This window comes from Musa acuminata, chromosome BXJ1-4 (assembly GCF_036884655.1).
Source record: "Musa acuminata AAA Group cultivar baxijiao chromosome BXJ1-4, Cavendish_Baxijiao_AAA, whole genome shotgun sequence".
Taxonomy (NCBI): domain Eukaryota; kingdom Viridiplantae; phylum Streptophyta; class Magnoliopsida; order Zingiberales; family Musaceae; genus Musa; species Musa acuminata.
Genome location: NC_088330.1, coordinates 23,498,124 through 23,519,659, shown reverse-complemented (window position 1 = coordinate 23,519,659; position 21,536 = coordinate 23,498,124). Strand labels below are relative to the sequence as shown.

At 35.2% G+C, this 21,536-nt stretch overlaps 2 protein-coding genes across 20 annotated transcripts; both read left to right on the top strand.

The window, feature by feature from the left end:
• The first annotated feature begins 227 nt into the window (after window positions 1–227).
• On the top strand, window positions 228–4,180 carry LOC135650551 (11-beta-hydroxysteroid dehydrogenase B-like). The gene is made up of 6 exons (XM_065170013.1): window positions 228–756; window positions 2,180–2,372; window positions 2,502–2,587; window positions 2,961–3,092; window positions 3,211–3,375; window positions 3,692–4,180. Exons 1-6 carry the CDS (start codon window positions 574–576, stop codon window positions 3,965–3,967), a joined length of 1,035 nt encoding a protein of 344 aa, XP_065026085.1. The 5' UTR covers window positions 228–573; the 3' UTR covers window positions 3,968–4,180.
• Window positions 4,181–4,595: 415 nt separating this feature from the next.
• Window positions 4,596–21,457, top strand: LOC103974699 (phospholipase SGR2-like). Of its 19 annotated transcripts, none has more exons than XM_065169980.1 (27): window positions 4,654–4,808; window positions 5,260–5,312; window positions 5,380–5,571; window positions 7,116–7,283; window positions 8,566–8,721; window positions 9,315–9,386; window positions 9,451–9,594; window positions 11,122–11,172; window positions 12,332–12,502; window positions 14,056–14,205; window positions 14,688–14,753; window positions 14,853–14,979; window positions 15,061–15,446; window positions 15,632–15,740; window positions 15,824–15,939; window positions 16,153–16,225; window positions 18,005–18,107; window positions 18,329–18,422; window positions 18,489–18,551; window positions 19,494–19,542; window positions 19,648–19,745; window positions 19,995–20,041; window positions 20,124–20,216; window positions 20,380–20,428; window positions 20,534–20,631; window positions 20,881–20,927; window positions 21,010–21,457. In XM_065169980.1, the coding sequence occupies exons 3-25, from the start codon at window positions 5,461–5,463 to the stop codon at window positions 20,579–20,581; spliced, it is 2,544 nt and encodes an 847-aa protein (XP_065026052.1). In that variant the 5' UTR covers window positions 4,654–4,808; window positions 5,260–5,312; window positions 5,380–5,460; the 3' UTR covers window positions 20,582–20,631; window positions 20,881–20,927; window positions 21,010–21,457. The 19 variants fall into 19 exon arrangements, with proteins under 19 accessions (XP_065025996.1, XP_065026052.1, XP_065025992.1 ...); XM_065169996.1 differs by lacking the exon at window positions 4,654–4,808 and adding an exon at window positions 4,952–4,970; XM_065169915.1 differs by lacking the exon at window positions 4,654–4,808 and adding exons at window positions 5,049–5,119; window positions 5,917–6,017 and having other exon boundaries at window positions 5,260–5,571.
• The last annotated feature ends 79 nt before the right edge of the window (window positions 21,458–21,536 follow it).

The following is a 21,536-nucleotide window of genomic DNA, read 5'->3' as shown; positions in this document are numbered from 1 at the left end:
TTCAAATTGTTTGTTTTTTTTTTCTTCTATAATTAATTTATTTTTATCCTAATTATTGTGATTCTGATATCTGAGATTTACTTAATTCAGATTCCTTCCTAAACTCGAATGCAGTCCAATCGAATTGATCGGTGAGACAAATCGGATTCGAACATATCGATACGGTGGAACGTTGAGATGCGTGAATCGTTCGTAGGGCTGGGCTTAAAAGTACAGCGCCTCGGTTTCAAGCGATCGCCGTGACTCCATTACGCCGAGAAGAGGCGATGGCGGCAGAAAGGACAGGAAGGCACGTCGCTGTAGCAAATTGCATCGGGAGAGGCTCCAAAATGGTTGCTCACACTCGTCGCCCTCTCGTCCCGCGAGCACAACGCGTGTGTGCATGCCTCGCGTTGCGCCAACCCTGTCATCGCCCCGATGCGAGCTGATCTCTCCTTCTCTGTCTCTATGTGTTTCTTCCTCTCTGCTCATCTCTCCCTTCCACTGTTCTTATCTCCTCAACAAGGTCGCCTACAAGGGCTCCGCTCCTACCCCCATCGTCTGCTCTCTCTCTCCCTCTCTCTCGTCTGATCGATGGATCTCTTGAACGCCATCCTGAACCTTGTGGTGCCACCGGCCGGCATGGTGATGCTGGCCTTTGCATGGCCGACGCTCTCCTTCCTCCATGCTCTGGAGTGGTTCTTCAAGACCTTGTACAGAGAGAACATGGAGAACAAGGTGGTCCTCATCACCGGGGCTTCCTCGGCCATCGGAGAGGTACTCTCGATGATCCCCTATCACTGTCTTTCATGGTTCTTCACCCTTGCATCTCCAGTATTGTATGTATTCAGTTCATAACAGAGTTTAACTTTCGTGTAGCAATCTTATAGAACGATCAGATATATAGGAAAGGCAACAATGGGTGATATTTTAATGATGAAATCAATCAAGTTCTGCTTAGCACCTTCTGCTGTTAAATTATTTCAGGTTTTCATGAGCTAATTGTCACCCGTACGAAACAGAGCTACTTGCTAAGTCTCCTCAATGATAATAATGCGAATTAAATAAAGTTAATTTCTTCATGATTGTTAGCTAGAGCTGCTTCTCTGTTATGTGAGCAAGATCCCCCATCGCAAATTTAATGAAAAGTAGACTGCAGGTAAGAATTATACTAAACAGTAAGCATCCCCGGGAACAAATCGTGTAGAGGAAGATTTAGGATGCTGATCTTGTATCAACCTCTGACCACTGTGGAGGTAATGCAGGTTAAAAGGTGAGCCTTCTTACACCTGGTAAGCTTATGATGAATGCTAAAAGTAAATGTGAAGAGGTGCTAAGATGAATAAAAAACCACATACTAGAAATTTTGATAGCATTGTGTATGACAAGGTTAGATGTCGGTTTTGTGAGATTAAGTTAATGCTACTCCAATGCTGTCAGTTTGAACTTCTGATGACGAATGTTGTCTTCAACCCCTTTGTTATGGATTCTTATCTGGGCTGAAGGAGTATTAGAGCGTGACTCCTTATCTGCATGAGTTTTAGAAGCCATTTTTCTCTATCCATTTCTAGCTATTAGGATTTTAGACAGTTTTATTTCTTGACTGAATCTGCTTCGACTAGGTATCTTTAAAAGTTGGGATCAAATGTTCAAGAATTGATCAAGTTAGTTAATTTTTGTGTGTAGTTTTTTGATGATCAACTCTATATGGATTAGGGAAAACCCAGAAGAACTTGGTCTGAAGCTGGATTGAATGTATGTTGATTAGGTGATGCCAATAAGTAATGATGGTACATACAAGTATGACATAAAGCTCCACAAGTTTTTTGCCTAATGACCATGTCAATGTTCTTATGATACCCTCTATGTTGTTAGCATAAACTGAACCAATAATTTCAATTTAGTTTCCTTCTAGTGAAGCTCGGGGTTCTTTTTGTTTCAAATTGGATATAAAAACAATTTAAAAGTTAGGTATGCTAGTTTTGTCTTCATGTTATAAAGCAAATGTTCAATATAAAGATAAATTCTGAGGAAAAAATTATTGTTCTAAAAATGAGTAGTCTTGTCATTCGCATGAAACTATATCTCCCTACTTCTAGCAATTTAATTAGTTGAATATTTCAAACACTTGTCATAGCCAGCTTCTAATTAAATCGTATGATCTAAACCTTCAAATGCTCATAACTAATAATAAGTGCAGCAATTAGCTTATGAATATGCAAGAAGGAAAGCAAATTTGGTTTTGGTCGCAAGGAGGGAGCATCGGCTTTGGGGTATCAGGGAGAATGCTAGACTCCTGGGTGCCAAGCATGTCCTTGTGATGGCTTCCGATGTCGTCAAGGAAGAGGAGTGCAGAAGATTCATAAGTGATACTATAAACTATTTTGGCCATTGTAAGTTTCTACACTTTGTTCTCTCACTAGATATTTCAGATAGTAGGTTCGGTAGTTGATTGAGGATACTATACAGGATTACATCTTTCTTGAAATTGAGATTTTTTTTTTCTTCTGAATATTATACAGTGCATCATCTTGTGAATGCTGCAAGCCTGGGGCATAACTTCTACTTTGAAGAGGCCACAGATTCTTCGGTGTTTCCACATATGATGGTATGACCACCTACAACCTGTTTTCTGCATTTATCTTATATAGCCATATTAATTAAGAATACTAATTTGACTAAGATCAGATAAGCTGGTTCCTTTTACTCCAGAGGAAGAAGAGTCCTGCATCTTTAGCATAAGAGTTACTACTAATTGAATTTTGCCGAGTTATATTAGTTATCTGATAATTGGAGAAATCCATGAACCAAATCTATATGTATAAATTAATAGGTAGCAGAATGCAATGCTAAACACATAGTTATCAATGTTTTGACATAATTAGTGTAGCACTAGTGTGATGAGTTAGATCCTGAGCAACTATATCGGAAAGTCCTTATGAGCTCACATCCTATTTACTATTTTTGATGTTATGTATCAGGACATCAATTTCTGGGGGAATGTTTATCCGACTTATGTTGCCCTTCCATACTTGAGGCAGACTCGTGGTCGAATCCTTGTTAACGCATCCATGGAAAGCTGGCTTCCTATGCCAAGGATGAGCCTCTATGCAGTGAGTAGCAAAAAAAATTCTTATTTGATATGTCTATTTTTCTTGAGGAATAGATTTATACTAGAATGGTGACTAGATGGACTTTCTAAAACATGTTTCCTTATTCATTGCTTTATAGGCAGCAAAGGCAGCTGTGATAAGTTTCTACGAGACGTTGAGATTTGAAGTCAAAGATGATGTAGGGATCACAATTGCAACCCATGGGTGGACAGGGAGTGATATTAGCAGAGGAAAGTTTATGCTTGAAGAAGGGTCAGAGATGCAATGGAAGGAAGAAAGAGAGGTATGTCACCTTCAAATGAGCATTTGCATGTTCCTGTTGGTTTGCCCTTTTTTTGGCTTTTGATCATTCCTCAGTGACAAATAGTTACATATTTTTGTGTCAACCATAATCTCATTAAAAGGTTCAGTTTATTTCCTCAGCCTTTGAACAAATTCACTGAATCATATTTCGTGTTGTATGCAGCTCTTTTTTCCATCCCAAAAAAGTGGCTCCATATTGTCTAACCTTATCCGTCCCAATTTTGCCTAATGATAAGTACTATTACTTAAATTTTAAGATTAACTCAAAGGATTCTGCCTTCTTTTTCTTCCTTTAGGTGCCTCTCACAGGAGGGCATGTCGAGGAGTTCGCAAAGCTGATGGTTGCTGGGGCTTGTCGAGGTGACACATACCTTAAGCATCCAAGGTGGTATGACATCTTCATGCTCTACCGAGTTTTTGCACCGGATGTACTCGGTTGGACATTCCGACTACTACTATCGGACCACAGAGTTAAGCCGACAATTGGACGACCGCTGCTGGAGGCCTCACCTCCTCGCAAGCTATCAGCCTTCTCCCCTGGCTCTCCCCGGCTTCAACACATAGTCGAATAAAGCTTTTTAAGCTTCTAGGATTGCAGTCTCCTCTTCAAGTTTCCTGGGTGAGAGTTGTTTCTTGATCAATAATAGCTTCAAGTGATGTTTTAGAGAGTTGTTTCCTTCCTCTTTCACAAGACTTGCATGCAGCCAATAAGTGTTCTGTATTGGAAATGTATTCTGTGATTTGACAGACTAGTTTAGATTCAACCTGGCTTCTTTTATGTTGAATCTTCTTGTCAATGTGCTTCTCTGTTGACGTTTTGGTGTTGTTAGAACTCGTGTCATCGGTGACGTGGGTTTCACGGAAATCATGTGTGGGTTCCACGTATCAAGCCTCTAGGAATTGGGTTGGGTACCTGGATGGTTTTCACGGGTAACACAGTCCATCGGGATGGCAGCTATTACCCAATGAGTCCGTGGGTAACGTGATGATGGGGTCCACACGCTGACCACGCCATGAGTGGTGTGTGTAGGATATGATTTTCTTTTTCTTTTTATTTTATTTTTCGTTGTATGATATGAATTTTAGTTGTTTTACTTTTACAGCTGGAAATTTGCTATTATCAACTGAACTCGAGATGGCGCGGCCTCCTGATAACGGTCGATTTAATTTTCTTTTCCTCTTTAATCTCCCTCCCTCTCGCTATTCTTCCAAATTCCGAACGGTCGTTCAAACCTAACCTTATACTCTTCTCTTCTAGTATCCCCCTCTCGGTCGATTCCTCACTTAGGTTCGAAGTCGTTTCCTGCTCGCGTAATCCCCCGGTGAGTTCTCTTCCCCGACGTATCTTCCTTCCCCCTCTCGGCCGATTCCTCACTTAGGTTCGAAGTCGTTTCCTGCTCGCGTAATCCCCCGGTGAATTCTCTTCCCCGACGTATCTTCCTTCTGATCTCCGCTTCTTTGTATTCTTTTGTTGCTTTTACTCATTTGATCGGTTTCGTATTTTTTCCTGTGGAATCGAAGGGACGGGTTGCGATTATGACCGATTCCGTCGTTCTTGATTGGAGAGGATGACGCGTAAAGTTTCTTGCCCTTTTCTTCGAGTGATTTTAGGGTTGCTTGTTTTCTCTTTTATTCTTAAGGGTTTCAGCTCGTGTTTTACTTGGAGAATGGGCAAAGTATTTTGGTTTCTGCTTACTGATTTGTTAGACTTTCGATGATATTTGGTTAGGATGTGTAGCCTCGCTGTGTTCGCTTATCAAAAATTTCTTCTTTTGCAAACTGGTTAACCTTCAGTTTGTTGAATATCTTCGTAACAAGAAAGACCCCTCTATGTCCTTTAATTAGTTAGTTGTGATAAATACAGGTAATGCTTGTCGTGATCCAGCTTCATGCTTTCGAAAGCAGTCTAAGATCACTGTAATGACGAATTTTGATGAGAGTCGTGTTAGAAAAAGTGGGGATGTGACAACGTCTTATTCCTCAGGTGCTGCTAGTTCTAATCCTGTTGAGGGGAGTTCCCCTGACTTGTTGAAGAACACTCCATCCAACATCGCCACATTGGAGGATGCTATTGAGCAGTTCAAGAGTCGGCAGAAGTATCTCGCGCATACAAAGAGCCCTTCTGATGGGGAAGATGTTCGTTGGTATCTATGCAAAGTGCCTCTGGCAGAAAAGCGTGAGTTGACAAAGATGGAACAGTTGCATTCATGAATTTTTTGATTGTATAAGGATTTTATCTCCTTTTCCAATTTCTCCCCAGCTTGTGGAATTTTGGTTCGATTAAAGGATGCAATTTAGGCAAATTTAAGGTTCATGGGTCAAATTTCAATAAAAAAATCTGACTTAAAAACAATGTGGAAGCAACATTTGAATATTCTGATGGCATAAATGGCAATATCTTTATTTTGTAGTTTAATTTTGCATGAGTAATATTTAAATCACATGCTGGATCATGGCATGGAGAAGACATTGCAATCTTTGTGCAAATTTCTCTTAAGGGGTTTATTTTTTTGTTTTGTAGAGCTTTCAGCTTCACTTCCTCGAATTGAGATAATTGGCAAAGATGATTATTTTCGGTTCAGCGTGAGAGACTCTCTTGCTCTTGAGGCCTCTTTCTTGCAAGTTAGTATTACAAAGTCACATTAATAGCTCAACTAAACTTTCCTGTCCTAATACTACTCTATTAACATAACTTATGTCTTTTATATTTCTTTAAACTTGGATTATGCTGTTATGGATCTGAGAGTCATTTATTGTTATATTTAAGTTAAAAATTTGTTGGGTTTCTCACTAATAGTACTATCTGCAGCTCATTTTGTCAAGATAGGATTGTGAAAGCACCAAGAATATTGACGAGTGGAACTAAGAGAAAGAAAGTACAAGTACTTTGACTGTTGGTTGTTGGAATTTATTCTAGATTTGACCTCATTTTGTCAAGTAATCTACTTTAGCCCATCTTTTTACTGGTTGGACTATGCACCAAGAATATGGTTAAAGAGTGGGATGAGGAGAAAGAAAATAGACAAATATTTTGGTACACTGGTTGTTGGAATTAATTCTGGATTTGATCAATTTTGACCAATACTCCACTGAGGCTTACACTTAAGAAAAAGAAATTGAAAATGTCTAGTGAAGCCATGAGATTTGCTCAATGTTCCAACAAGAACTTAATATGACAAGTGATAGAATTTTTACAGGGGTGATATATGAAATCTGATGTATGATAGAATAATATGGACCAAGGATATACATATATATATATATATATATATATATATATGTAAATATATATGTATGTATGTATGTATGTATATAGGTATATGTATATATATATGTATGTATATATGTATATGTATATATATATATATATATATATATATGTAAATATATATGTATGTATGTATGTATGTATATAGGTATATGTATATATATATGTATGTATATATGTATATGTATATATATATATATATATATATGTATATATATATATATATATATGTATATATATATATATATATATATATATATATATATATATATATACATATGTATATGTATATATAAATATGCTTGTATATATATATATATATATATATATATATATATATATATATACATATACAAATACATATATACGTATACAAATACAGGTACATATACAATATGCTTTTTCTTTCTGTTTCTGTTTAACTTTTGATTGATGATGAAATTGGAATGCAGAGGGAAGAAGATCTACTTGCGCATTGGTGGAAAGAGTATGCAGAATGTAGCAAAGGTCCAAGTGGAACTCAGACAACTAATTATGTGACTTCTACTAGTGGTTCTAATGAACTGTATGTAGTGGAGGAAGAGAGAGTTGGTGTGCCAGTAAAAGGTGGCCTTTATGAGGTATCCTCTTCAAGCATTTCTTTTGATATTTCTAGGTGCTAATAAATTTATGCTAAATCTGTGTTTTTCGAAGGAAAAATAATTCATTGTCTATATTGATATCAAGAAATCCCATAATTTTTATATAGAAATTATTTCGTCTTGTTGATTGAATTTGACAAAAATAACTGGAACAATTCTTTTGATGGTCTAATTTGAATTATGTGGTTATGATTGTCAGGTTTTATTTTAGTTACATGTTTCTCTTCTCTATATATGTGTGTGATTTTGTTTTAGTTTGGATGGGATGCATTATATAGTTTGAACTGATTTAGTATGCTTATATATTCATTAGCACTGTAAAACTCTTGCATTAATTCTAGGTTTTAGGGATTGTTCAGTTTCTTTAAGTACTGTCTGTGTATTTAATTTGATAGTAACCATTTTATTCATGTTTCCACTTCAGCTTGATGGATTCTTGAGCATGTAAAACAGTCATGCTTTTGCTTTAATAATTTTTGAGATAGAACACTGAAACTTTCTATCATAATATATGAATGCAAACTTGTTAATTTGTAGATTATTATTTTATGAAAATGTTGCGAGCTGGTATATTAAAGAAAGAAGAACAGTTGAGGTGCCTTGATCTAAAACGGGACCTGAGTACCTAATCTGTTAATAATTTTACTTGCTTTCTGGATCAAACTTTGTGAAACCAGCCATTTTTTGCTTAAGAGAATTGTAAAAATTTAAAAAAAGATCTCTTTGTTTATAAAAATGTATGAACTGGTCAATTATGGAAAGATGAACAGTATGGAAGGTGGGAACATTGACATCACAGTAGAGCTTAAAATGTGATTCTCTAATTCTGTTGCTTGTGCTCCCTGGATGATCCATTCGATCATTGTTCTATCAAAGATTTTTAAAATATTTCAAATTCAGAATATATTTTACAAAGCAGATAAAGAGTGGACCTGAAGTTCACACATTTTGAAACTCATTAGCACCATCATGTCTAACTTCTTGGGCTGTTTTTGGCTGTGAAAGTAATCATTCATGTGGACTTCGTTGAAGAGGTCAGCATGTCCTTGTTTGGATCAGTAAGGAACACAATTAAGCATGTTGGATATTTTGCTTATAAATCCCGGAAATTGTGTCTCATAAACTTCTTCTCTAAAGCTTATCCTACTTTTATGGTAGTTTTGAAAGCCTAATGCAGTTTAATATGATTGAGCTTCTTTAGGAGGAAATAACTCATAATAATATCATAGTTTGGTTCATTGGTAACTTGTTATATTTGCAGGTAGATTTAATTAAGCGGCACTGTTTTCCTGTGTACTGGAGTGGTGAAAACAGACGTGTTTTGCGAGGTCACTGGTTTGCTCATAAAGATGGTAATGATTGGCTTCCGCTTCGTGAAGATGTTGCAGAGCAACTGGAGTTGGCCTACCGCTGTCAGGTTTTTCTTTGCTACAACAGTTACCACTTCTTGATTTATTTTAAGTGCTTCTCTCAGATTCTCTATTTTCTCCCTATTAGAAGTATAATAAGTGCAAAAAAAATAATTGAACTGTTATGTCTACTACATAATTGAAATTATTTACTTGTATGCACTTTATACTTGGTCCATAGGATCTGCGGATTGGTTGAGGGGGATGATGTATTGGAATGGACTTAGGAGGGACTAATATCTTTATTATCTTTTACTTTGTTGAAGTCCTATAAAAATTTATTAATCGTCTATTTGAAACTTTGGGGGATCTGACATTCTAATATGTTTGTCTCTTCTTGATTAATTAATTTTTTTTGGTTCCTTGATCCACTATGCTTCTCAATTAGTATGCTTTATTATGAATTTGCTATACCATATTATTCATTACTCTTTTACTTATAATATGCTTCAAGTTATTTATATTGTTCCCATATTCTCTCTCTCTCTCTCTCTCTCTCTCTCACCCTAACCGAAAGAATAAGCAAAAAACTCCATTATGTCATTTGTTGATTCTTGAATAATATATAACTGAATCATATTGGACTATTTGCTGCATTAAGGTCTGGCGTCGTAGGACCTTTCAACCTTCAGGTCAATTTGCTGCCAGAATTGATTTACAAGGCACCACAGAGGTATGAGCATGAAGTGGTTAGAAAGATTGCTACTTGCTGTAGCTAAAATTAATTTCTTGCACAGGGACTGCATGCCATTTTCACAGGAGATGATGATTCTTGGGAGGCTTGGTTAGCATTTGACAGATCTAGTTTTTCTCTTAATATGGGAGGTGGAAATAGGGTTAAACTAAGACGTGGTTTTTCCCCTTCTGCAAAGCCAAGTCAGGTTAGTCTTATTTGTTCTAAATCTTTTGTCGTAGGAATAACGAATAACAAACTTGTGAGTCCTTGCCATTGTCATGACGTTGTTTCCATTTGCTAATGCAACTAATGCTTGCTGATTTTTATTTAAATATATATGTGCCTGGGTTGTTTTCTTTCTTTTCCTGATCTTTTATACTTGCCTTGCAATTTATTTATAATGACCATTTGAATTTGTGAATGAGCAGTGCAGGAACAATATGCAAATGGGACATACATACTTCTAGATAAAATACAAAACTAACAGAGATAATTTGCGACACAATGGTGTATTTATGCTCTTTACGAGATAGGTACTTGCATAAATTCATCCAAGATGCACTTTATAAGGACAGAAAACTTGGAGCAAAAATCATGCTCTTCAAAGCCAATATGTGGGACAGGGAGAGAGGGTATTAATGAGAGGGTCAGTATATACATCAAGATTGATACCAATAGAAAAAAAATTGACTTCAGTTTATAGTAATGCTTGTCCAGAAATTGAAATATTTTTTTCTGGGGTTGAGCTGTATCTGTTATACCAGTTTGACAATTGAATCCAATTTTTCCCCTGCACAATTTTTGAATGAAGAAATTAATTTTTTTAAAAAACTCTACAAGATCAGTTCATTCTTTTTTCTTTGACAGATGGCTAATATTTGATATGGGTTCAAGGATCCATTTTTCACTATATTATGCATGGGTCAGACATATCAACTCCAATTCCTCAAAAAGATTTTTTCACAATGGAGTTTGCTGTGGGGCGTCTTGTTTAAAGATTCATTTAATGGAATTTGGCTTGCATGTTTGATCTGTAGCCAGGAAAACTATAACTGAGATTCTTTTTATCTGGCATTAACTTGGAACTACATACATCTGAACTACCTTTTTACTACAATTAATGAATCTGCGCGCATAACTTTCATGCTTGTTTGAGTAATAGCTATAAGATACCTCGATGTCATGCTAAGAATAGCTAGTATTTCTAGAATAAAATGTGTCATGATGTAGATGACCTCTGGGCATATGTGACTTTCTATAGTCTTCTGGCACTGTCAGAGCATGTTTGTTGAGTTATATGGTTGTCTTTATACATCTCAGCATAGTTACTTTGAGCTAACTACCTCAAGTAATATTTAGTAGCTGCAGATATGGATATACATACTAAAGTTAGATCATGACTACTTAATCTAGCCGTACATATTGTCCTCAATGCTTGCGTTTTTTCTCCTTTATGTTCTAGTTGTGCAGATCAAAATCTCTTAACAAAGTGCAGGCATTTTACACAGTGATGATGAGTTAGAATTTACATATATAGAATTCAAAATTTTCTCTTAAATAAATAAAATTTACCTAGCTATATAAATCAGAATGATATTTTGAGGCTTCAAGTTTTCTTTAGATCTTTGATTAGACGAGGAGATTTTTTCATGCCTTTGGATGTTTTTTCAGTTCTAAATCTTTCTGCTTGAATTTTATTTAACTTTGATAATCTTATTTATCTTTCTGTTAGGATGAGCTGCATCAGCAGAAAGAGGAAGCCATGGATGATTACTGTTCTCAGGTTCTTGTCAAAGATCCAAGTTGCCTTCATCTTTATACCATTAATATTAGTTTTATAATTGATACTTAGAGGAAATATCTTCTTAAAGATCGAAGTTACCTTCATCTTTATACCATTAAGAGTAATTTTATAATTTGTACTTCCATGAATTATCTGCGTATTAGGTTTCCAGATAAATTCACACCATAGGTCCATGGTATTCAAGTTTTTAGTTTAGTGCTGACAGGGGACACCACATTTATCCAACACAAAATAATTGCTATCTGATTGAAGTTAAGATGTTGTTAAACAAAATTAAGTCTTCAAAGTAATCATGTTATCCTATGATCTAGCTTTGTTTATTTTCCTTTAGCTTTTGGATTTCTTATTTACTTGTCCATCACAAGAAATGTTCTAATTGGAGGTCCTGAAGATTGACAGCCTTGTGCAGATAAAACTTAAAAGTACAAGGATTTGAGCTATCACCTGAGTTTGACTTTATCATTAAACTAGTACAGTACTCATATACAAGTAGCCCTTTGGTTATCATAGTCTTATTTGGGAACTCATGAACAAGCAGCAACAAATAGGTGCAGAAACACAAGTTGATCATGTTACCAACTTGTTGAGGCTTTCTTTTGTAGATATTAGAAAACCTCCACTGGGATCCAGGAGCAACTTACACTGACTGCAGCACAGCTTGACTGTTTAAGTTAAAAAGTTTCTCTTCACTTGTCTTCCCTGGTGAAATGAGCCTCATCATATATACTGGAGTTAGGCTGGAACTCAAGCTGAGCATCTGCTGCTTTAGAGAAGCCCAGTCTATGCTTGCACAACATATTAATGACCAATTATTGTCATTTATGTTATAGTGTTGTGCCAATTCTTTGGTGAACCAGTTCATACCAACGGGTTCTGAACACTACATACCACATATGTTTCCAATACTCTGTTGATATGCCTTCAACATGACATGATACCCATATCATTACCAAGGTCATCCAGTTAGTCATGCATAGTATGGTTGGTATTCGGAATACTTTGGAATGGCAAGGCAGTAAATGATTGTCATCCCACTCAGTTTGTTATTAGTTCAAATCATCGGGATTGTGTTTTTCACCAATTGAAAATAGATTCTCCATTGTTCCTTTTAATTTAACCCATGTGCATTCTTCCGCAGGTGCCAGTTGGCCATCTAGTTTTTATGGTTCATGGTATTGGACAGAGGTTGGAGAATGCTAATGTGGTTGATGATGTTGCTGATTTCGGTCGTATAACAGCAAGCCTAGCTGATAGACACTTAACTGCATACCAGAGAAGCACCCAGAGGGTTCTATTTGTTCCTTGCCAGGTATATAATATATCTTGCTTTTGTTATTAAACTATAATAATTTGGAAAGTTTTACAATAGAACCTAATTTTTGTCATTTCAATGTTTTGTTTGACGTTGTTGAATAAGATCTTTTACCCTCCTTTGTCAATTTGTCAAATATTTCTTTCATCAATCTTTCTCACACCTGTCTCTTCATATAGAAGTCTTTTTATACTTGAATTCCTTATCACTGCCACTAGGAATCCAAAGTATTTGCCGACCCCAATAAATTCTATAGTTTTTTAGTTCATTTTTTTGGTTAAATTTCGTATTATTTCAAGATATTGTACAATGTATATACTTATTTGGAGCATCTGTTGTTACATGCAGTCTATCTACAACTCATAATTCTTGTGGAATACTTTAAAATCATAAGTAGCTACTCAGGTGTGTTTAACAGATGTCCAAAAGTTGTTGATGATTTCTGAGAATGCCTAAAATATACTTGTTTTCTCTAGTGAAACTTAAAGCTACATGAAAGAGAACAAACTGACTTGAAACAACTAGTTCTTTTGTCACTGTTTGCAATGTTTCTTTATCCAATTTGAGAATGATGGTTGATCTACATTATGCTTTGAAAAAAAATTCTCTCAATTTTACCTTCAACCAACTAACCAAGTATGATATTGCCTTTGTTAGAGCTAATGGTGGGATTAGATCTATGCAACTAACCTCAAATAGTTGGTACCTTAATGTGGTTTGTTGGTGTCTAGAATCTTGCCTGCAACCTCAAGTGACATTTTAATATTTTTCCCTTGGAGACAGCTTCAGCTTCAAACTGAAGACCCCATTTCGATATAAAAATTAAGAATTCTATATGTGTACTTATTTTTCCCTTGGTTATCATCTTGAGTCACTAATTTCAAGTATAGGGGCTCATTCATTCTGCAGCAGCCTGTGGAATGAGGCTATGAGCTTCTATTTTCTTGTGGTCTTTAACAATCTAGTTGTATCACTTGAATCTTTTTTATCCCAGGATATCAATACAAGAATACTAGGTTATTGACATAATAAGATCAGCTCCCTTGGTTTTCTTCTTGTAAGATAAATGAGCAAACACAGTGCTTAATGTCATAGACTTTCTTTATTTAACTGACATAAAAAAATGTAAATTATCATTATAGAAGTCTCTATGATGGAACTACTTGTATACTCAGGCATGACATATAACTGTTGCACGATCTTATTTTAACATGTACCTTTGAATCACTAAATTTTGTAATATTTCTCTTCAAAAATTTTAATCTTGTACATTTTTCTAGTTACTTCAATTTGTTCACCATGATGACGTGAGATGGATTTATCATTTGCATAGAATAAAGAATATCTTTATGAGCGGAAATGGTTTAATCCTTTGTTCATATCAATTAACAACAGAAATGTCTTGAGCCTTTGTTCGTAATAATTATTAAGTTGCAAAATTTTCCTGGTTCTACTATGATTCTTGTAGCTAGTTAATGTCTATGGGCTCTCATGCTGGATTCTTCTCCTTTTTTTCTGTGGCCTTATTGATCAAGTTATGCATATTTTAGTGGAGAAGGGGCTTGGAGCTTAGTAGTGAGACTATAATTGAAAAAATCACCTTGGATGGTGTTCGAGGTCTACGTGCAACATTGAGTGCCACTGTTCATGATGTTCTATACTACATGAGTCCTATCTATTGTCAAAATATAATTGACTCAGTAAGTTTTCTTCATATTCCGTTTTATTGGTAGCATACTGATTTTACTTTTTGATTTGTCAATGATATTCAAAGAGTAATAGAGAAGTACTAATTTGTTACTGTTATCATTATCCATTTTGTCTTATTGTCTTTGTATTTGAGGATTTCATGAGAGATGTCTGTTATCAAGGGACTCATATATTGGAAGGGTGAAGACACCGATTATTCCAATTCTAGATCAACACCTATTCTGATCAGTCGTCAAGCTGTTATGGTACCAGTTCAACTTGGTATCAGTAGTCCACACCTATTTTGGACACAACCTGTTAGCCTTTAGATGCAATTCTGAACATAACTTTGGTAATTAGAATAATGGTAGGAGGTGATCTTCATCGACAGTTGATCATTTAATGCAATATTTTTGTATAGCCGTTGTTTCTCTGAGGAATTTAGGCATCCAACTTGATTTGTTTAGTACCTAAATTATTCTCTTATTTTTAGGTCTCCAACCAGTTAAATAGATTGTATGCAAAGTTTCTCAAGAGAAACCCAGGCTATGATGGGAAGGTTTGTAATTAAGCAGTCTATGGATCAAACTAAATATAATTTCTATCAATCACTAACACTTTTCACTCAGAGATTCCATTGTGTGCAAGCTTTTTGCAGATTTCAATATTTGGCCATTCATTAGGAAGTGTTCTATCTTATGACATCCTTTGCTATCAAGACTCTTCTGCAACACTTCCTGTGGAGGCTGCCTTCGTGGATGACTTCTGCATCCCAAAGCAAGAATGTATTGTTAATGTAACTTACCAACCTGTTGAATATCATCGTGCCTTGAATTTTAACAATAACAACAATAAAAATGGTGCAGCTTCAAGGCCAGCAACACATGTATCTGTAAAAGGCAGTTCCATGTCAAATCCATATACCAAAGTCAATGAGGAAAAAACACCAGATGTTTCTTGCGTTGAAGATTGTGGTGTTACTAGAGGCCAGCAAGAGGATTTCTTATGCAATGATGGCATCCAAGAATCAGATGATTCAGCTAAATTATTTAGTAAAAAGAAACACACAATCTTTGAACGAGTCAATGAGGTAAATAAGAATGTTGCAGAAACAATATATGCAGAAGATAGAGATTCTGATGCAAATCCAGGCATAAGTAGGGATTTTCATGGTAATGAAGTCCGAGATGCTGGGCATCCATCTGAAGATTTAATTGACAAAGGCAAATTAGTGTCCATGTTGATGGAAGAGGTATGGCTTATTTTCATATTATTATATGTTTTCAGATAAAAAGGGATTTCATTTTACTAGCATAGATATTTCTGGCTGTTATAGGTATTTGAGGTTTTGTCAAGCTTTGTTGATTCTGTTAGATGACTGGATATTAGATTGGTTTCCTTTACTATAAATATTGAAATTTAACAAGTTTTTAACAGGTGAAGTCCCTCAGAGCAAAAGTTGCAGAACTAGAGAAAAATCATCACTCAGCTTCCTGTTCCAGTAACTTTGACAATGGTAGTTTCCTTGAAGTTTATCATGGAAAAAGTAAATTTTTAACTGTTGAAGCTTCTCTGAGTTAATATGTTGATTCTTATCCATTGTAGATATATTTTGTTGTTTGTGGACAGGTCAAATGGTCAAATCTATGACAAGTTCATCTTCTTTTGGAAGGTTATCTTCAGTGCTAGATGATAGTAAAAAGCAATATACACCTTATATCAAATATACTAGGCTTAATTTTAAGGTAAATATATAATTGTTCTATTTCCAATTTGTTATTATTTTGTTTTTCCTCAAGTTATTATTTTCCTGATTGGTGATGATAGTTTTAGTGACCTGCTGATCATTGTCTTATTTCATTGTATTTTTCGTAGGCTATCTTCAGATAACTCATCAAGGTTGTCCTTTTTGAACCTTTGTAATAATCACTAGCATGTTTGCTCATCTTTTTTATCAGGTAGATACATTTTTTGCTGTTGGATCACCACTGGGTGTCTTTCTTGCCCTCCGAAATGTCCGCATAGGAGTTGGTATACAACTTTCATGGCTTCCTTTGATGTTAATTGCTATCCCATACCATGTTGTAAAGCTGATCTATGTTAAATACATAGCTAAATGCTACATTAAAACCTTACTCTCTTACTTTACTTTTTTGGAAGTTTATTCCATCTCAAATTTGACTAGTTTGGCCGTTTGTCTCTTTTTTTTTCTTTGCTCACTTTGTACAATTATTGATTCAAATTGTGTAACACCTATGTTGCCTACTGTGCCTTAAACATTTTAGAGTGGTTCATTTGAATCTATTAATTTATTTACTTAAAGATCAAGTAGTGTCAGGGATTTTGATGCTCCTAAACATGTTAATATGCTTCTGTGAAATCTTAGATGGCTGTAATTTTATGGACTTAATTTAGTAAAGGTAGTAGAGAACTAGAGATATCTTGACAGCTATTTCTTTCATGATTAACACTTAATTGATCAAATGTGATACATAAATTACATGAAGGTGGCCAAACCGTTTAACCTTTCTAGACTATTGTTTATGACTTGAATGTGGACTTTTATTTGATTAATTTGATTCAATTTAAAAACTGGTTGAACTTTAGGATGTGATGGACAACATATAACAGTTTATCCTAAAAGATACTTTTGATGTAAAAGATTATACAGTAATGTTATGCTTGGTATTCTACCAGAAGTACCAGAGATTAGCTTAAGAAAAAAGTTCTGACTTCAAGATGTTGGGATAAGTACTTTGTCTTTCACTTCAGTGACCACAATAAAAGAGAACAGAACTTCGAGTGTGGAATATACTTCTACATTGTATTCAGTAAATGTATGAAACTTAACATTTTCGTTTTATCCACTGTCCATGTCTTTGCATTCTCATATCTGCTCTGACTTGGGTGATATCGTTTGGGCCTTTTGGGTACTCTGTGTGTACTGCCCCATTATTCAAATTAGAATTTATAATCTGCCTTTTGGCTATTGTGTATCCAGTACAGTCCCTTACATGACCTCATCATTAAGCCTAGTATATAACCACATATGAGCATTTTTTAGTCAAAATTGATGAACCTATGTTTCGAAATGCCAAAATTGACCTGGGGTTCTCCTTATGGATTATTTCTTCTTCAGATTATTGTCATGTTCATTTTTCTTGAATTTCTGCTTCTTGCTTCTGTAATTGAGTATATTCTGAGGTGCTAATCTTTTTTTTTTTTCATTTATCTAATACATGTGCATGATCACCAAAGAAATATTTGAGCAAGCCTTGCTCATATTCTGGCACACTAGATGTTACTTGAATGACTGCTCTTAAACTATTTAAGGATCAAAATGTGAGCATTGCAATGAATCTGCATAGCAGATTTTTGTGTTTGTAAGTTCTTTTTGGTTTGCAATGTATTAATTGGCAGTTTGTTCTTTTCTTTTTTTTTGCCTTGGTAATTATCTATCAATTATGTCTTCTTAGCTGTTATGATTTATACTTCCAAAAGGGGACAAAAGAAAAGAATAATTTTCTTGCAAAATTTTTACACTAAAGCGATAATTGATGCAACATCAATCAAAACAAATGTGTTTAAAACAACTAGTATGGTTGAAGGCCTCATCTGGCAAACAAATTGATATTTTGACCCAGTTCTTTATTTGCTAGGTGGAACACATCAAACTGCAGAAAGATAACTTTTCATTCCGACTTGAATTATCTCCTTATAAATTAAATAGAATTTGATCAAATGCATCTCTTGCTGTTTATAAAATTGGTCAGAAACACTTTTCTTAAGATAATCTGTTTTTCCTTTAAGGCAGGGGGCAAGCTTATTGGGAAGATGAAAAAATATCTGAAGAGATGCCATCTTGCAGGCAGATGTTTAACATTTTTCATCCTTTTGATCCTGTTGCATACAGGTTTTTCTATTATTCTTTATCTACCTTCCTTTGGTTTTATCTTTATCTTCTTTGCTTTCTTCTTTGTTTAATGCTTAAAAACAACACTATGTTATATGTTAACATATAATACATAGGTAACTACATCTGCATCTGCATGCATCTATGTCATTTGCAATGGAACACAAAGCTTAACTTGAATTGAGAAACCTGTTATATGAGTCTGCGTTCATCTTTCACAGAGTAGAACCGCTTATCTGCAAGGAGTACTTAAACAAGAGACCTGTTCTTATTCCCTACCACAGGGGCGGGAGGAGGTTGCATATTGGATTTCAGGTTAGATTTTAAGATCAGATAGCTTCTGAAATCCTATCACCCTAATTATTATAATGCCAAATGCAGGAATTCACTGAAGATATAGCTGCACGCTCCGAAAGCATAATGAGTCAGCTAAATTCTTTGAGGGTACATTGCATATTTATTCATCATTTTCTTCTTGATTCATCTCAGTAGTGATAATACTTGTCTAGTAATGTAATTGGATTACTTGAAATTGATTGAACTTCTTTTTGTTTCCCCTTAAATTGAGCCAAGGTTATTGAGCTGTGTGCTGAGCTTATGCTTGCCTAGCTCAGCATGGTATGTACCAGATGCCATGCCAGAACTTGCAAGTTAGGTGCTCGGTTTTCCACATCCAGACTATACATAGGCATGTGTGCCATGTTAGTATCTTTTGGGAAAATGATATATATCTCCTGGAAAGTATCGATGGAAAAATTCATGTACTGTAGTACTAGTTGATGAGATTGTTTTTTTCTAAAATAACATTGATATGCAATTGCAAATACTATATTTATCTCAGCAAAATAATTACTTAGTTTATGTGATATTGCCGAATCTGTCTTGAAACTGGCATAAAAATGCACTTGTAAAACTTAATATGAGTTCTGTGACAACTATGTGAACATTAGATGTTGATAGATCTTTCAATGGCATGCCCCTTAATATTGGATGATTAAACAAAAAGAGAATATTGGTAAAAGTTAGATGAAATCACTCAGCAAATACCTTTAATTAAGAAACTATAATTGGAGGGAATTTGAATAGTCATATAGGAAAAAATATGATGAATTTACTTCATGATTGTGTATAAGATGCTATAAGTCTGTTGAAAGATACCTGTTTGGACAACTCTTACAGTGTCTTTGATTTTGTAGAGTCAAAAATATTTTTGAGAAATGGTTAAACATCATTTAGTGGAATATTCTTCCTTCTCAAATCATGGTTTAAAAATTTTAATATAATTGATTGTCAAATGCATATGGTATGTGAACATAAAGGAAATTACAAAGTGTCTAACAGGTCAAAGTATGGTTCCTTTATAATTTCCTATATTTTGGGTAACAGGTCAAAGTGGCTAGCACTTTTCAAAGACAAAACAAGGATAAAGCTAAAGGTAAGTTCTCATTGCATATGTCTTTTTCTCTTTTCTTCTTTCTTGATATGGCGTTTATTGTGCTGTAATTGTGGACAAGAAGTGATCACTAATTGTACATTGTAGAAACTGTGGAAGATGAGAAAAGAGAAAGATCATATGGTTCCTTCATGATTGAACGGTTGACAGGCTGTGAATATGGTCGAATCGACTTTGTTCTCCAGGTAATTTAATAAATGGCTTTTATGCATCCCTTTTCTGATTGAAGCTTCTTTTCTCTGATATTGTGGATTTTGTACACTTCCAAGAAATTACTCTTTGATGGACTCCACTTATCTTATAAGTATTTTCAGTATTTAGCAATAATTGTGGTCACAATTCAAATGGAGATTTGTTGACCGGGACTCCTGCTCTACAACTTGTTATAAATGGGAGAATTCTTGGGTAATGATTTGTTCTTGTTGATCTTGTAGGAAGGAACATTTCATCATCCTTATCTATCAGCCATAGGATCACATACGTAAGAACTAATCTGAGAACTCAAAATGAATTGAGATTTTTGCTATGTTTACATTCTTTCTAAATATGTTTACATCATGTAGTAACTACTGGCGTGATAATGACACAGCACTTTTCGTTCTCAACCGCCTGTATCATGGTATACCTGAAGAACCACCAACCGATGATAAAAAAAGGTCGTAGATCCAGTCCAGGACCTCAAAGAAAGCATGCAAAACTTCTCTATGAAATGTTATATGAGGAGACCCCATCAACACACCCTGACATTTCATTCGGCTAGCACTTTTCAAACAGGTCAAAGTATGGTTCCTTTATAATTTCCTATATTTTGGGTAACAGGTCAAAGTGGCTAGCACTTTTCAAAGACAAAACAAGAATAAAGCTAAAGGTAAGTTCTCATTGCATATGTCTTTTTCTCTTTTCTTCTTTCTTGATATGGCGTTTATTGTGCTGTAATTGTGGACAAGAAGTGATCACTAATTGTACATTGTAGAAACTGTGGAAGATGAGAAAAGAGAAAGATCATATGGTTCCTTCATGATTGAACGGTTGACAGGCTGTGAATATGGTCGAATCGACTTTGTTCTCCAGGTAATTTAATAAATGGCTTTTATGCATCCCTTTTCTGATTGAAGCTTCTTTTCTCTGATATTGTGGATTTTGTACACTTCCAAGAAATTACTCTTTGATGGACTCCACTTATCTTATAAGTATTTTCAGTATTTAGCAATAATTGTGGTCACAATTCAAATGGAGATTTGTTGACCGGGACTCCTGCTCTACAACTTGTTATAAATGGGAGAATTCTTGGGTAATGATTTGTTCTTGTTGATCTTGTAGGAAGGAACATTTCATCATCCTTATCTATCAGCCATAGGATCACATACGTGAGAACTAATCTGAGAACTCAAAATGAATTGAGATTTTTGCTATGTTTACATTCTTTCTAAATATGTTTACATCATGCAGTAACTACTGGCGTGATAATGACACAGCACTTTTCGTTCTCAACCGCCTGTATCATGGTATACCTGAAGAACCACCAACCGATGATAAAAAAAGGTCGTAGATCCAGTCCAGGACCTCAAAGAAAGCATGCAAAACTTCTCTATGAAATGTTATATGAGGAGACCCCATCAACACACCCTGACATTTCATTCGTTGGTACATTTCTCTGCAGATCGGAGTGGCACATCGACCAACACAAAACATGTCATGTGTGTCAGTTGATTCATGCTAGATACACGTATGCATAGCAATGTGTACAGCGTGGTATTGCAACTTTTTTTTCTTTTGAACTAGTGGTGTTACTTGGAAACTGAAATTTTAGTCAGGAATTCTGGTTGCTTCAGACGATCTCATTATGATGGCACTACAATGAAGTTTGTAGTAATCTGCATCAGTTTCTGATGTTAAATTTGAGTTTTGCAGAATGGAATTGACTCTTGTTATATGTGCTCACTCGGAGTTTTGGACATCACATTTGTTCCTTTGTA